The 16130-nt window shown below is 37.0% G+C and overlaps 2 protein-coding genes across 2 annotated transcripts in view; both read right to left on the bottom strand.

Moving 5' to 3' along the window:
* Positions 1-7634, bottom strand: part of pid1 (phosphotyrosine interaction domain containing 1) — a 34926-nt gene extending 27292 nt beyond the window's left edge. Inside the window, exon 1 of the mRNA XM_051134612.1 lies at positions 7382-7634. Coding sequence (XP_050990569.1) covers positions 7382-7411 — 30 coding nt within the window. The 5' untranslated portion in view covers positions 7412-7634. The remainder of the gene's footprint in view (positions 1-7381) is intronic.
* Positions 7635-10990: 3356 nt separating this feature from the next.
* The window catches only part of dner (delta/notch-like EGF repeat containing), a 41529-nt gene continuing 36389 nt past the window's right edge, over positions 10991-16130 (bottom strand). Inside the window, exon 13 of the mRNA XM_051134604.1 lies at positions 10991-14529. Coding sequence (XP_050990561.1) covers positions 14418-14529 — 112 coding nt within the window. The 3' untranslated portion in view covers positions 10991-14417. The remainder of the gene's footprint in view (positions 14530-16130) is intronic.

The raw sequence follows: 16130 nt of genomic DNA, 5'->3' as shown, positions 1-16130 counted from the left end.
TGTGTTTATTTGTGAAGATAATCATGAAGAGCAAAACCTGTTAGAATCATAAACTTCTGTTGGTCAGAGAAATAGGGTTTTTGTCAAGGGAACCAGAGTGATGTGAACTTCCGGGTTGGCCTACAAAAATACGTCATTACTGCAGACCTCTATAAAGTGTCCTATAAAACCGCTTATATATCTGTGGTGTGTGGTGGTGTTCTGAAAGGAAATTAAATAAAAATAAAATGTAAATTCAAGTCCTAGTCACATTTTCTTGGTTAAATTAATAATTCTTACACTAATCAGAAAAATAAAAAAAGAAGAAGAATATTTTTTTCTATTTTATGTATTTACATTAATAATGTAATCAATAATATATTTATTAAAGCCATTACATTTATTCCATAATAATAACAACTCAAGGCAGAAACAATTTAAACTATATATATATTTTTTGTGAAATTATGTTCAGCTATTCTTTTTTTTTTTTTTTTTCAGCTTTTTAGCATTTTTCTTGATAGGCCATTTAAGATTGGACAGGAAGCAAGTGGGAGAGAGAGGGACGGGATCAGGAAAGGTCCACGAGGCGGGATTTGAACTCGGGACACCTGAAGGTACTGCGTACCCTCGTACCTTGGGCAAATATCGGATCATGAGTCATCAAAGCTCGGTGAATATTGGTCACAGACACGAAGATTTCCTTTAAATTTCACCAAGCTGATTACTCACTAAAAATTCCCACACATCATGTTTTCATGCCATTTCAAGTCTTATTTAGTCATATCCAAGTATGTGAGTAGTTTGCTTCGTATTCAATCACATCCCGTCACTTATGTGACTTCCCCCATTCATTCTCAATTATCCCCCTCCAAACTCACCGCACACTTCAGGGGTCTGTTAAAACTCATTGGGCTCAGGGGAGGCGAGAGAGATGCAGTAACTTTACCTGCTGGTGTTGCTGTTAGACAATGTTTCTTTAGAAAAACAAGTGATTTATACACTTTTTAATGGTGTATTTTGTAATACTAGTACTTTTATTTTTGTACTACAATGTTTTTTTCTCATCCAGTATTTTGAGGAGACATGCTCTCCCTTGACTTCTCAGAGGAAACGCCCCTGATATACAGCTATTAAGATACTAGATACATTTTTTTGTTACTACTAATAGTTGCCTTGATCAATTTATTGGTCCCATTCAGTTAATGAACTCATTCAAACTGACAAAACAAAGTAGTGTTACTTAAGATGAATGAAACGCATGGCATTTACTAGCTCAGGCGATTGGCTCAAAATGTGCCCAACAAAACTTTGCAAGAGATGCGAAGAATGCGTGTTGCTCTCCAAAGGCGATTTATTGGCCTATTTGAAAGCCGACTTTCACACAGAGATGGTATACGCCAATGGTAGGTTGCTAAGAATGAGAGTGCGTCCAGACAAAGCTCGTAAGTTCCAGTGTGGGTGCCTGTCGGGGTGTGTGTATAACTTTATGAGGGTCCGTGTTGCGTTTCACATGGACCCGCCAGGGCCAAGTCAGGACAGACACGTAGGAGGTCCCATGCTGCCATCGGTGGATGCCGCTGGATACAAAAGTCTGACAAAAATGGCGTGGGAAGATGCCAATGGCAGCGGAAAACCTCAAAGGCAACGCAGACCCCGCCCACCTTCCTAAAAACACCAATCAATGTCAAGCAGCACTGATGAAAACAGACCATTAAACCAACCACTCATACATATGCATAAATAAAAATACACATTGGTTAGCTGCAAATGCAATCATTTTCACATATTTTTCAGACACATTTGCATGGGCACCCACACCCCAACTTAAGCTCTCCGTGAACCCTGTGGGAGAGTCCTGCCAGACGCTAGAGAAGCTAACGACAGACAGACATATCTGTGGTTTACCCTCAAACTCACTCCACACATGCACGCACACACTCACTCAAACCAAATGATATTCTTGGAAACTCTGCATTGTAACAGAATAAGGCCGTTTTGTGCTGCAGTTCTCTCAATTAATCCTTTTAAGAACACCCAAAAACACATACTTCACACAAATGCCAAACCCAAAATTCTCCTCTCTATGCGAACACATTACAGAAAGACTGGAATTAACTTCGAAGGCGGGTTCACTCAGTTCTCTTATAACAACATAAACACTGGAACAAGGTGGGATGGAAACTTACAAGCGATTTTGTAATGGGACAAGTAGTTAGCAGCTAACATGGGCGTCTTTTCCGGATATACCACAGTGTTTTAGTAAATGACCAAAAATCAAGGTACCTCGGACAAGCTAGTTGAGAAACAGGATTGCATCTGCCTACCTATCTTATTAAAGATTCATATTTCTCTGAAATTTGAACTCAACTGAACTTCTTTACCTTCAGTCATTTTATTTTACCTTAATAGTAGTATTTATAGATGAAGTCCTGAAAATTAATTATTTGCACTTATAATTAGCGTTGCATCATGATTTGGGAATAAGAACTACATGTCTAGTGATGTCTGTGGCAGCTAATGTGAACCAAATTGCCTCAGTCATGACATTTTAAACCCATGTTGCAGAAAATCCACTCTAAAATAGATATTAAAATAGATAGATAGACTTAAATTTTGGTAAATATCTTCTTCTTTTCATACTATGCTGCTTCCCAACATTTTTTGTATTCAACAGAAGAGAAGAAATTCATACAGGTTTGGAACAACTTGCAGATAACTAAATGATGACAGCATTTTCATTTCTGGGTGAACTATGCCTTTAAGAAAGACTGACTTTAGAAATGCATCACATTTTGAGTGAAAGGGAAATGAAATTTGAGTGTTAGCAGAAAATAATGATGACTACGTTGATATATGGTATTGAAAGAAGAACTTCTTGTGCAATAAATAAAATAAAAAAATATAAGAAGTACAGGAATAAATCAATGTTGGCATAATTTGCCATGTGGGCATAATTTCTGCTGTCTTAGGCATTTGACTATGATTATAATTCCTGCTGAGACCAGTTTAGGCTGCCATGTGGATCACCTGCAAAATCTAAAGGAATAGTTCACTAACAAATGGAAATTCAGTCAACATTTACTCACCAGTACATCATGTTCAGCTTACTGACTCACTGAATGATCCAGTCTCAGAGGTTAACATCTCACTGGATGGGATGTTTATAATAACATTTTATATTTCAGGCTGTTCCTCATTTGCAGCTATCATATGACTTCAGAAGTTTCGGAATATAGTGCAAGAAGTCAGTCCAATCACTTTTGGGATGCCTTTTCAACCTGGAAAGCTTGCATGCAAACAGCCTTTGTATTTTCTCTTTTTGTGTTCTGCAGAAAAAAATAAAGTCACATGGGTTTGGAACAACATGAGGGTGAAAAAAATTAGTTTTTTTTTATTTCATCTTGCAGTTGTCCTGATTGTGTCCTAATGATATAGGACAGTTCTGGTTCTGGAGCTCAATATGAGTTTCAGAAACAAAAACAGAATACACCAGAACGGTTCCAAATCAGAGAATGAGACGGAGCATCGCCATCAACACAGCGATACCCGTTACCATGGAAACGCCACAAAGAGAGAGCCTGCTGGTAGCCATGGTTACCATGCAGCGGACACTGAGAGTGCTTCAGTGCGTTCTGAGAAAAGTGCGTCGGGAAAGAATCGGTGTACATGAGTGTTTGTGTGTGCAGGGCTCGAGAATTAGATATCATTTCAATGAACTGTCAGAGAATCAATGAAATCTCTTTGTTAATCGCAACATCAGGCATCTGTATCACTAAGGCGGCATTTGTATAACTGTAATGTGCCTGGATGGTTTTTGGGATCATTTGGGAAAATACTGTCCTCGAATCTCAGGGAGACCCTCAGCTCAGAAATGATGTCTTAATCTGTTTTGCTAAATGTGCAACACTAGATTACAGTGGGCAGAACGTTTTATCACATTTATTTTAACGTATTATCGTAGATGTGCAGTGTAGGAGTGATGTGAAGTATGTGCTTGTCTCAAAGCCTCAGAAGAAAATATTTCACTCACTCACACACACACATACACACAATTTCCATTTTGACTCAAGTCCCCAAGTCAACTGAGCCAACTTTGGCCATAATGTTGATTTAAAACATTTTTTTTTCTTTCAATAAAGCAAACAGCTGGATAACAGTGATGTACTTACAATGAACTGTAAGTGAAAGGGGCCAACCTGTAAATGTTAAAAAACTTACTGTTTCAATAGTAAAGCCAAAAGAAGTAAACAATACAACATTAGTTTAACATAAAACTACAAAGTAACCATTGCTATGTCATTTTATAGCCAATTTTACAACTTTAATGACATGATAATATAAAAAAACCATAAAATTGCACTTTACAGCACAAATTATGAGAGAAGAATTATGTATGTGCATAATTATATATGGAAATACAACCATAAAATTACAATATTTACATTTTTGCTTTTAAAAAGGCAAAAAATCGGCCCCCTTCCATTGCAAGTGCTTCACTGTAATTTTGGTTTCTTTCTTGTCCCTACTACATTTTATTTCTATAATAAACATGTAGTTTCACAGTTATCAAAGTACTAAACCACACTTACTACATGCTGTCTCAGATTAAAGCGAGAACTTGCTCTGTCTTATTTCAAAATGAGCAAAGTGTGAATACGCAAGTACGTGCTGGTCTGCACAAAGTCAATGAACCACAAGGGTCTTCTAAAAAACAAATGGATCTTGAGGCTGGTTCTGGCCTGCTGAGATCCAAAAGAGTTGGGTTTCGCTGGGTGGAGTGACAAAACTCTTGCTGTCATTGTATTGTTAAACTATAGCTAACATATCTCTGATTATAATTTGGCTATTATGAGATATAAGATCCCATTGTTACTGTACATAAGATCTGATGTAGTGTTAAATGGTATAATCCCATCAGATTCATATCTTTATGATGTAATGCTCTTAAGACATCCAGTCGAATACAATGAATCCTACTAAATCCAGTCTTTTACGAGATTATAAAGAGTTCATCCCGGATCCAAAAAACTGGACAGTATGCAAACAGTCCTAAATTATATTGGCTGTCTTTAACTACTATGCACTTATTTTAAAAGGTATGTACATAGAAAATATTGTCTATGTACAAAAAATACAGGTTCTATATGTTTGTTTTTTCAGTGATGCCACAGAAGAACCAGTTTAGCTTCCCCAAAGAACCATCAGTGAACAGATCTTAAAAGAACCATTTTTTTCTTTAATTATCTAAAGATTAAAGAAACTTTGTCCACCATAAAGAACCTTATCCATGCATGTTAAAGGTTCTTCTTGGAACCATTAATGCAAATAAAAACGTTTATTTAATTTAGTGTACAGTGCTGTTACACTGATTTAAGATGCATCTGCAATTAGTTGCAATATTGTACTCAATATAAGATATATGCATATCCTATTATAACAGATAATATTTGTACATTTCTTAGTTTGGCATTAACATTCGAGATTATGGGTTGAAATAAGCACATAAGTACGCTATCCAATGACTTTAATATATGCACAGTAAGAAAGCATAGAAATGGCCCTGGTTATGCTTTCAACACTGGGACTTATTTATGATGAAAATGGTGTCCACTAACAAGAGTCCTCATGTTTCTGAAATACTCACTATGTTTGAAATTTTAACGGTGATAAACTCAAAACATGGACTTGAATGGATTTAGGTCATGGATCATGGTCTAATAAGGAACAGGCTAGTTCAAAGCATGCGAAAAGTCAGCGAAATACCACAATGACCTTTATTGTTTACAACTACCAAGCATTCTGACTAACAAACTTAAGCTTATTAAATACAGTTCTAATCTACTGGATTGGTTCAGGAAGAAGAACTTTTAATCTTAAACACTTTGCACAGAACTGAGGTAGATCTGGCTGCTGTTACATGGTTTTAAATGGATTTTACTGGTTTGATACAAACATTTTGCTACGCATAACAGCAAATTTTCTTGATCAAATCAGTAAAAGCAGCTTTCAAAAGAGTTTACTACGCTATTTAATCAGTGTCGCCATGCCAAACTCTGTGAGGAAAGATTGTGCAAGTTCATCTGGCAAAGCCCGTCCCGCTCCACATCTGGATAATATTACAAACAGTGGAGACGTGAAGCCCAGCACCCCAGGAGATAAAAATACTTGACGTGAACCTTTCTTTTTTTATTTGAAGGAGATTTACAGGTAACTTCTGGACTTCTAACTGGATGAATCTGAATGCTTGGAGAAAGCTGGCTAAATACTCTGCACAGGAACAGGACGCCAGTGTCGCTTCCCTGCACGGTTACAGTATGAAAAAACCAAGACGCACAGTTTGTCAACAGATGTGCTTTACGTGTAAACCCGGTCTGAGGTGCAGTTCGGATATTATCAGGCATCTTAAACTGTTTTAACTTCACTTTTAACGCTTGTTGTGGCACGATTTGAAGTCCATTTTACACTTGCGTACTTCAGGATTCCCACACCTTTTTAACCAATTTACGTGAATTTTCCATTTGTGATTAGTGGATAGGAAATAACCACAGCAAGAAAATTCAATTTAAGCTAGTAGCTTCTTCAAAATGGTAGTTGGTTTCTTGCTGGTCCAAGCTGGTTATTAGTTACAGCTCCTACGCTTCAAAGATCATCTTGGCTACTGGTATGGCTAGCAGTTAACAGCCACCTAAAAACCAACTTAAACTGGATTTCACTTCTGAAAAACACTGGTTTTAGAGGGATTTTAGACACTTTTTGGTTAGTCAGGCCGAAGAAACAGCTGAACACCAGCTTGGGAGGCCAGATAAACTAGTTAAACCAACAAACCAGCTTTGGATGTTGAGGAACTGTCATGACTTGTAGACATTTTAATCATTTCTATGACTTTTCTAGGTCTGGAAACCCCTGTTTTAAATCTTACTGATATTCCCAGGTCTTTCGTGTTCCCGGGAACCCTGGTGCTTAAAAACAGCGCAAACGCAACGCAAGAACGCGTCCTGTGTGAACGCACCCTCAGCAAGGCCAGGAGCACAGCAAGTTCCACCACAACAAAGTCGCTCCAGCCATTTCAGAGCCTGCAGACAGACACACCAATGGTGTGAAATGGCCTTGATTCTGGAACGGCATGATATGGTTCAGAAACAACTGTAAAACTTCAGCTGTATTTGCGACCCAAGCTCGCAGCTGCAGTCCAGACGCTCTGAGCTTCAGCCAGGAGGAGCGATACAAAGTTGAAGAGCCACACAGCGCCAGTGTAGCAGTTTATCAGATAAATGGAGGATCATTGAGGTCTGCTGGATGAGAAGCTTGCGTGCCCATTGGCTGGCCTGCATATCGTATCTCCAAAATGAACGACAGACAACAATAGCGTTTCTTACAGTAACTAGACGTCCAATCTTACCTGCAATCGCTCCGACGCAGGCTGCCACATTTTAGTAGATGATACGCTCGATTGTCAGGCTGGAAACAGGGACAGTCCAGCTATAGCATCTGCTCGCTTACGGCGCGTTCTCGCTCCTTCTGTCTCCTCAAGCAATCCCGAGGAAAAAAATACAGAGACAGTGAATTCCAACGGTGCGCAAGAACGAAACTCCGCCTGCGAAAACACGCACAGGCTCTTTTCTTTCTTTCTCTCCCCCTTTCTCTGTCCCTCCGCGTCCGCCGCCCCCTCTCTCCACTGCTGTTGTTCTCAGAGTGACCGGAAGAGGGCGCCATTTAGTGGGGCGCTACAGACGTTAACTGCGTTTCCGTTCACAAAAGTTGTCACAATGGGGCGTTTCTAGCCTTTCGTCTGTACTGAGGCAGTCACCCTCCCATCATAAATGTATGAGCATATTTTTAAACCGTTTTGTATATTCATAGCCATAAAAATGGCTATGAATTGTTGTTTACCTACAGTAGAGTCGTTCACACAAGCTGAAAAAAAAAAAAAAATTCTAATGGTTTTATTGGTTATAATGGGACTTGGTTTTAATGGAAACTGTAATGGACCCTGTTGGTCTTTACTGGTAATTGGTCACCTTCTATTGGTGGCTTGTTAAAACCAAAAACCCTAAAAACACACAACAGAAAACCATTTTTAATTGTTTTAATGGTTAAAATTGATGGTTCGTAATGTTTTAGTATTAGTTCGTAAATAGTATTTGTAGTGGAAACCATTAGAATTTTCTGTGATGATTCTATTGTTTATTTTTTTTAAGCAGGAAATAGACAATTGCAAGCTTGTTTCCTGCACTGGATTTTAAGGCAAATATACACCTCACCCAGCGCTCTTTTTGTTTCTTGCAAAATATACAGCTACTATCTCGGTTCGAGAAACAAAATAAAAAAAATTAGGTACATGAGTAAGTTATTGTCTGAATGAATTCCAAACAGTTTTTGATTAGATCAAAATAGTGATTTATTTCACAAGTCTTGCATGCCTAGCTGTGATAAAAAGCTGTAGAAAATACATTTGAGTTGTTTACTTAAATATCCTGCTGGAAAAAAAAAAAAAAAACAGCTAAAACCGGCCTAGACTGGTTTTAGCTGGTCACTAGGCTGGTTTTAGAGGGGTTTTGGCCACTTCCAGTCTGGTCTTAGCTGGTCTGGCTGGGAGACCAGCTGGAACGACCAGCTGAAAACCAACCTGACCAGGCTGGGAGACCAGCTAAAACCAGCTATTTCCAGCTTAAACCAGCTAAAACCAGTCAACCAGCCTAGGCTGGTTTTAGCTGTTTTTTTCAGCAAGGTTATCAGAGAAACTTTTCTTAAAAAAAGGTCTAGTTACCCCTCGACAATGATTGCTTGTAATATGAACAAAGTAAAAGTAAACATAAATCTATATATAATTATTGATTTATTTATTTGTAAAGATAAATCTTCCATAATATCCCCCGGTTTCACAGACAAGGCTTAAGCTTAGTACTAGACTAAAATGTAGGCTAGTCTATGTTGTTTCAACTTAAACTTTGATTAGTGGATAGGAAATAACCTCAGCAAGAAAATTCAATTTAAGCTAGTAGCTTCTCCAGAATGGTAGTTGGTTTCTTGCTGGTCCAAGCTGGTTATTAGTTACATCTCCTATAGTTACAGCTGGGAGCTAGCCAGTCTAATAACCAGTTAACAGCCAACTAAAACCAACTTAAACAGGATTTTCCTTCTGAAAAACGCTGGTTTTAGTTAGTCAGGCTGAAAAACCAGCAGAACGCCAGATTGGGAGGCCAAATAAACTAGTTAAACCAACAAACCAGCTTTGGATGTTGAGCAACTGTCATGACCTGTACACATTTCTATGACTCTGACTATGAATTATTGATTTATTTATTTGTAAAGATAAAAAATTGTTATCTTCCATAGTATCCCCCGGTTTCACAGACAAGGCTTAAGCTTAGTACTAGACTAAACTGTAGGCTAGTTTGTGTTGTTTCAACTTAAACTTGCACTGACTGATCTTAAAATATATCAGTGCCTTTGTTTTGTCTCAAGACACACAACAGTAATGTTTTTTTTTTTTTTTTTTTTTTTTTTTCGAATGCACGTTTATAAAAAATTACTTAAATGTCCTAATTGAACTATGGCCTAATCCTGGTTTAGTCTAAGCCCCATCTTTGAAACATGAAGGCCTATCCCTCAGTTTCACAGACAAGGCTTAAGCCTAGTCCCAGACTAAAATGTAAGTCTGAGCTGTTTTAACCGAAAGAAACTTGCACTGACTGATCTTAAAATATATCAGTGCCTTTGTTTGGTCTCAAGATGCACACAGTAATATTTTTTCTAAGGCATGTTTATAAGAATTACTGGCTTAGTCTATGCCCTGTCTGTAAAACCAGGCCTGTATGTATTTAACATATGCTGTAGGTTTTCAATAGCTTAACAGCAAAACAATAATGAAATTATACTTAATGAATGTTGTAAAATTACCATTATGTTTTTGTAAACAGAATTTATAATATACAATTTTCCAGGATTTACAAGCAATTAAACCCATAGTAGCCCACACATTTAGGAGAATATTAAAAAATATTTAAACACTTTTACCTGTTATTCATCTATTCCACGATCAAAAATAAATAAATAATTTACAAATAAATAAATAAATGAAGAAAAGTGTACTTTTCGATTTATTTAATGCAAGTTCATGCATTTTTTTTAAAGCACAATATTTTAGTAGTAACTTACAACGCATATGCATTTTTCTGTTAATCCCATACCTGTGTTTGTACTGTACACTACAGGATTTCATATTTTCTGTTTGTAGCAGACCAGTGGCATTCTACTCTATTCTGAACCAAAAGCTGCTTAGAATAGAATGAGAGGTCAAATAAACACTTGATGGCGTCAAAAGGGATCTAAGTCTATCTCTGAGGTCAAAGCCATCAAAAGTGTGTCCTTTCTTCCCTGCAGTGTGGAGACTTCTGAGTGACCAGAGCATCATCATAGTACGCCATTCTTGCAGATGTTTACTTTCAGAACATCTGGAGCCCACACAAGGTCATTGAAGGGTCTAGGACATCGTTTGAACTCCATATAAGGGCACGGCCAGCTGGGGGACATTCCATGCGCAGACAGTCAAAGACATTCCGACTGTGGAAAACACATCCTCTCTCTCTTACCGTCTGCACGGCCTCTTACCGTGTGTGCGTTTCTCATTTTGAGACATGAGACACGATTGCAACATTGAATGCTTTTACGAATGTCAAGTTTGCTTTGTGCACTACAGAGAAAGTGGATATGAGTTCGGACTGTTTGGAGAGATAAAGTGTGTTTGTGTCTGTATGAGACTTACCATCTGTTCTTTGGTTTAAAGAAAACAAGTCTGATGCACGCGCCATCTTCCAAAACGTCTTGTTCCTTGTGATATGAAGTTACATGTTGTGCTCCCTTATCTAAAATTAAATATGTTTAACATTCACTAATCACTTAAGCAACTTAGATTTCCTTACTGGTAACATCCATCAGGGTTTGTATTTGTAAGGTTAGTGTACCTTGTATCATTTATACCGTTAAACACGTAAGCATTAAAACAGGCTTTAGGCTTTCACTTTAACTTTTATTAATACATCATTCCACATATATAACCAAATGGGTGTTATCGTTATCTAACAAAAACAGTGCTTGGGTTTGAAGCTTCCCTTTAGTACTGATCCTAGACCAGATTATATCACCCGCAGCCTTAAAGTGTTCATTCACCTAAAAATAAAGTTTAAATCTTTACTCGCCCTCATGTTGTTCATTTGTTCTGTAGAAAACTAAAACTGGATATCTGTAAAACGTCCGAGCCGTGATCTACCTTGGTCAAGCTCCAAAATAGACAAAACTCAGTAAAACTGCCAAAAAGTCTCTCAAATAGCTCCAAAATCTCATTCACCCTTTTGTTCACTTCAAAATATTCAAACAGTGAGATCAGCCTTAAGAAATCTGAACCAATTTTATATCATACCATTCAGACCAAACATGGTACAATGCTTTCTGAGGCGCAAACATAAATGAAATTTGAAAGATTTTTGGTGAACATTTCGGTCTGCTCATCATACAGTTTCAGAACACCTTGAATATAGTGCGTGTGTCATATGGACTCACGGTGCTTTTTTCCAGTACTTTCATTGCATGGAAAAGAGCAGCTTACACATTCTACAAATTATCTCCTTTTGTGTTCCACAGAAATTAAATGTGGTTTTGGAACAACATGAGGTACATTCATTTTTAGGCAAACTATTCCTTTAATTCAGTCTTTGAAAGGCATCAAAACTGGTCTCAGAACAGCTACAGAGGGCAACTTCCACCTGTCTATACTAAGCAAGAGGATAACCATAGGAGTACAATGAGTATAAGTAGGAGCAGATATGGAAGATAAGAGAAAGCGAGATGGGTAATGGAAAGAATGAAAACATCCTATGAGTACCGCTCCAGCCAGATGCAAATGAAGAGAAAGAGAGCAAAAGAGAGAGCTGGAACCCGATGCAGGAACACCAGAAGCGCATGGCAGAAATACACCGGTTTTAACCAGACTCCAGGACCTGGCAGAGACACTTCACTTGTTCCAATACTCTGACCATGAGCTCACTAATGTCTCAGTAGATACTAATGAAGAACGTAATCTTATTCTTGGAGGCTATTTTTAAGTTCGTTTCGATGCCAGTAAACATTTTGTGTGGATTAAAAGTTTCAAATTTTCCTACTTCTCCACATTATTTTTCCCTGCAACTTCCATTACGCAGGCAGCATTTTTAGTTCTTGAATTTTCCTTCTCACACATTCAGTTTAAATTTACAATATTACACCATTTGTGCTTAAAGGAGAAGTCCACTTCCAAAACAAAGATTCACATATAATGTACTCACCCCATTGTCATCCAAGATGTTCATGTCTTTCTTAAAGAAATTGTTTTTTGAGGAAAACATTTCACCATTTTTCTTCATATAATGGACTGATATGGTGCCCCGATTTTGAACTTCCAAAATGCAGTTTAAATGTGGTTGTAAATGATCCCAGCCGAGAAAGAAGGGTCTTATCTAGAGAAATGATTGGTTATTTTCATTAAAATAATACAATTTATATATATATTTTTAATGTCAAATGCTCATCTTGTCTAACTCTGTCTGAACTCTGTTTTTTCCGGTTCATGACAGTTAGGGTATGTCGAAAAACTCCCATCTCATGTTCTCCCTCAACTTCAAAATCATCCTATATTGCTGTTTTACCTATATTGCTTTTTTTGTTAAGGGTGTTTGCTCTTCTTTGCATGTTCACTTTGCAAAGACCGTGTCAGTACTTCTGAAGCGATGTAGGATGATTTTGAAATGGTTTTTGAAGTTGAGGGAGAAAATATGATTGGAGTTTGTGGACATACCCTAACTGTCTTGAGCCAGAATACACAGAGTACGGCAGAGCAAGGTGAGCATTTGAGATTAAAAAGTATTTAAATTGTATTTTTTTAATGAAAATAACCAATCGTTTTGCTAGATAAGACCCTTCTTCCCTGACTGGGATCATTTACAACCGCATTTGGGATCATTTGAAGCTGCATTTAAACTGCATTTTGGAAGTTCAGAATCGGGGCACCATATCAGTCTATCATATGGAGAAAAATACAGAAGTGTTTTCCTCAAAAAACAATTCCTTTACGACTTAAATAAGAAAGACAAACATGTCGGATGACAAGGGGGGGAGTACATTATCTGTAAATCTTTGTTTTGGAAGTGAACTTCTCCTTCAACACCCTGACAACGTGACACCATGTAAACGCCATAAACTGCATTCTTTTATCGGGTAATGGTCAAAACCCATTGGCATACTTTTATTTTTTCCCTTTACTTCAATTTCGCTCTGGATATAAACACCTTTAATAGTGTTCTGGCAGTTTATTAAAGCAAATTCTTGATAGTTATTAGCGTTTTACGTCTCATGTATTTTCTGTTTCTTTTAAGGTTGCTCTGAGTTTTCTTTCTTTAACTCTCTATGGTAATTTGCAGTCACATTAGAAAAATTTCTACAAGAATTTGCAGGCAAAAAAGACATTTCCATGATCAATAGCTGAGCAACGTATGAAACACATTCAAAAGCTGTAAATACGCATTACTAACTTAAAAGTGAAATCTTGCCAATTGCACAGATTCCTTTTAAATTAACTGGATTTGCTAATTTTTGCCAAATGTGACCGCACCTTAAGGAGCTTTGCAGGTGTACTGGAACAGAGAAGCCTTTTCAAGTTACGTTTCATAAAACACTATGAAATATAGATCAGGAGGCCTAGTTTATTACTTAGTGAAATGACACCACCAAATATTACTTTTAAACGCACTTTGTTGTGCTGCCTTGACATGGACAGTGGTATCGTAAGACTTTGCTAACACCAAGTTTATGACACAAAAGAGACCACAATGAACAAGAAGAAATAAACAGCAAACAACAATGTACATAAGATTACAGAGTAATGCCGAACCACTGATCGTATCCATGCACCAGTAAGGCAACCTACATCGTCTTATCTTTTAATTCTTCTGTATAAAGTTACAGTTGTAACTGTACTATGAGCTCTATTACTCCTAATTCTACAGCTTTTGCTTGGATTGCTGCTATCATATCTGTAATCAGAGTCTAGAGGGTGGATAGGGTTCAGTTAAAATCCCCCCTCACACACATTTTGCAATGTAGCTTGTTATTCGTCTACTCACATTCCACGAAACATTTGCGTCTGCAAACGAAGCACATTTGTTTGACACTATTCCATTAACTAATTCTGTGCAACATTCCTAGTGCCTGATATGAATTAAAAGCTTCATGACATACAATGATAAAATATATCAATTTCGAAAGTTTTTATAAGGTTTGATTTACATTTTAAACTCTTCTCTGGAAATAAATACTGAACTGAGTGGCTCATTTTAAAGGCTGGAACAGTGGCTGTGTGTACGCGGTGCGTGAGTGTGTGTGTGTTTGTGTACAGATGTATTGCCTCACAAATCTTTAGTTTTAATAAGTGCGACTAGAGGCTTGTCATCAGGGCTGTAATCTTCATAACTGATGGGAGTCGCATCATACATTGCTGGTCTGGATTTCTTCCCAAACCTGAAACACACATAAAGGAATAGGGCTGAAATGATTATCGACAACGTCGTCAATAAAAAACTGTCAACAAATATTTTTGTTTGTTGAATAGTCACTTGATCTCAAATGACTAATGGCCTGCAATGATGTCGTTTGACCACTGTGGCGCTGTAGCATAAGACTGTAATTCAGCCCTCCCAGCTTCAGTCCGAAAGAAAAAGGAAGGCTTATGAGATGTGCAAACAAGTCAAAGTGTTGCTTTCATTTAAATTTATAACTATATTTGCTGCTATAAAGCAGCTCTTTATGCATATGTATACACTGCCCTCTAAAAGTTTGGAAACACCCCTGGTAAAATGTGGTTTTGGATTATATCAGCATAAATCCTTATTAACTTCTGGTGAAAATACATGAAGGTAACTTGACATTATTATTGAAGACCAGCAATAATAATTTTCATTTTGATTACATAATAATGGCAATATATACATGTCAAAGTCAGACATGCCCCTTTGCCAGCTGTGATGCCTGGTTACTGGTTTAAACTTGGCCCAGGTTTTTAAAATATTTTTGGGTCAGAACACCTTAATAGCTTCAACAACTGATTGCCAATTAAGTTTAGAATACAATGAATTTAGGCCCAGATTATGCAGAGCTGTAATAGCTGCTAATGGTGAACACACTTAAATGTAACCAATCTTAAAATGGCCTGAAAACATAATCTGTGGGACTTTTTAGTCAGTAATTATCTTGGCGAAATTAAAAGTAATTCTCTGCATCTGTGACCAATATTTAGTTTTTGATAATCCAGAAAATTAAAAAAAAAAATAGCTATAAGAATAGCTGAACATAAGCTCACCAATAAAATACATTGTTTAAATTGTTACTGCCTTGAGTTATAATTTTTGAATAAATATAAAATGTTTAAAAACACTAACTTGATCAGATTCATACTTACACTTCTGATGTGTACATTTAATTAATAAAATGTGACTGGAACATAAATTTACATTTGATTAAAAAAAAAAGAAAAAAGTAAAATTTTCCTCATTTGTATAAGTCACTATCTAAATGAACTGCAAACACGGAATAATCTATTAAAACCTACTGATTAATCGGTGAAATAATCGACAATTAGTCAATTAAAGGAGAACTCCATTTCCAGAACAACAATTTACAGATAATGTACTCACCCCTTTGTTATCCAAGATGTTCATGTCTTTCTTTCTTTAGCCGTAAAGAAATTGTTTTTTGAGGAAAACATTTCAGGATTTCTCTCCATATAATGGACTGATATGGTGCCCTGAGTTTGAACTTCCAAAATGCAGTTTAAATGCAGCTTCAAACTAGTGTTGGGCGATATGCTCAATTTTCATATCATCCTATCGTCAGCCTGTGAGATTGCCGATACATGATACTATCGTGCTAATTTATTTAATTATTTACCAGCAAATAAACCAACACCAGCATTAGGCTAAGAGCAGCCTAATGTTTTCATCATGACTGAATTTGTGTTTAACATGATAACAATTTAATAGAAACATTGTAAGTTACTAATGCTTACATTTCCTGAGTTATTCAAAAAGCAGCTAGAGAAAATGAGCAAAGAACATTTACGTTAT

The sequence above is a fragment of the Labeo rohita genome, chromosome 18 (genome assembly GCF_022985175.1).
Source record: "Labeo rohita strain BAU-BD-2019 chromosome 18, IGBB_LRoh.1.0, whole genome shotgun sequence".
Taxonomy (NCBI): domain Eukaryota; kingdom Metazoa; phylum Chordata; class Actinopteri; order Cypriniformes; family Cyprinidae; genus Labeo; species Labeo rohita.
This window is presented reverse-complemented; position numbering and strand designations above follow the sequence as displayed.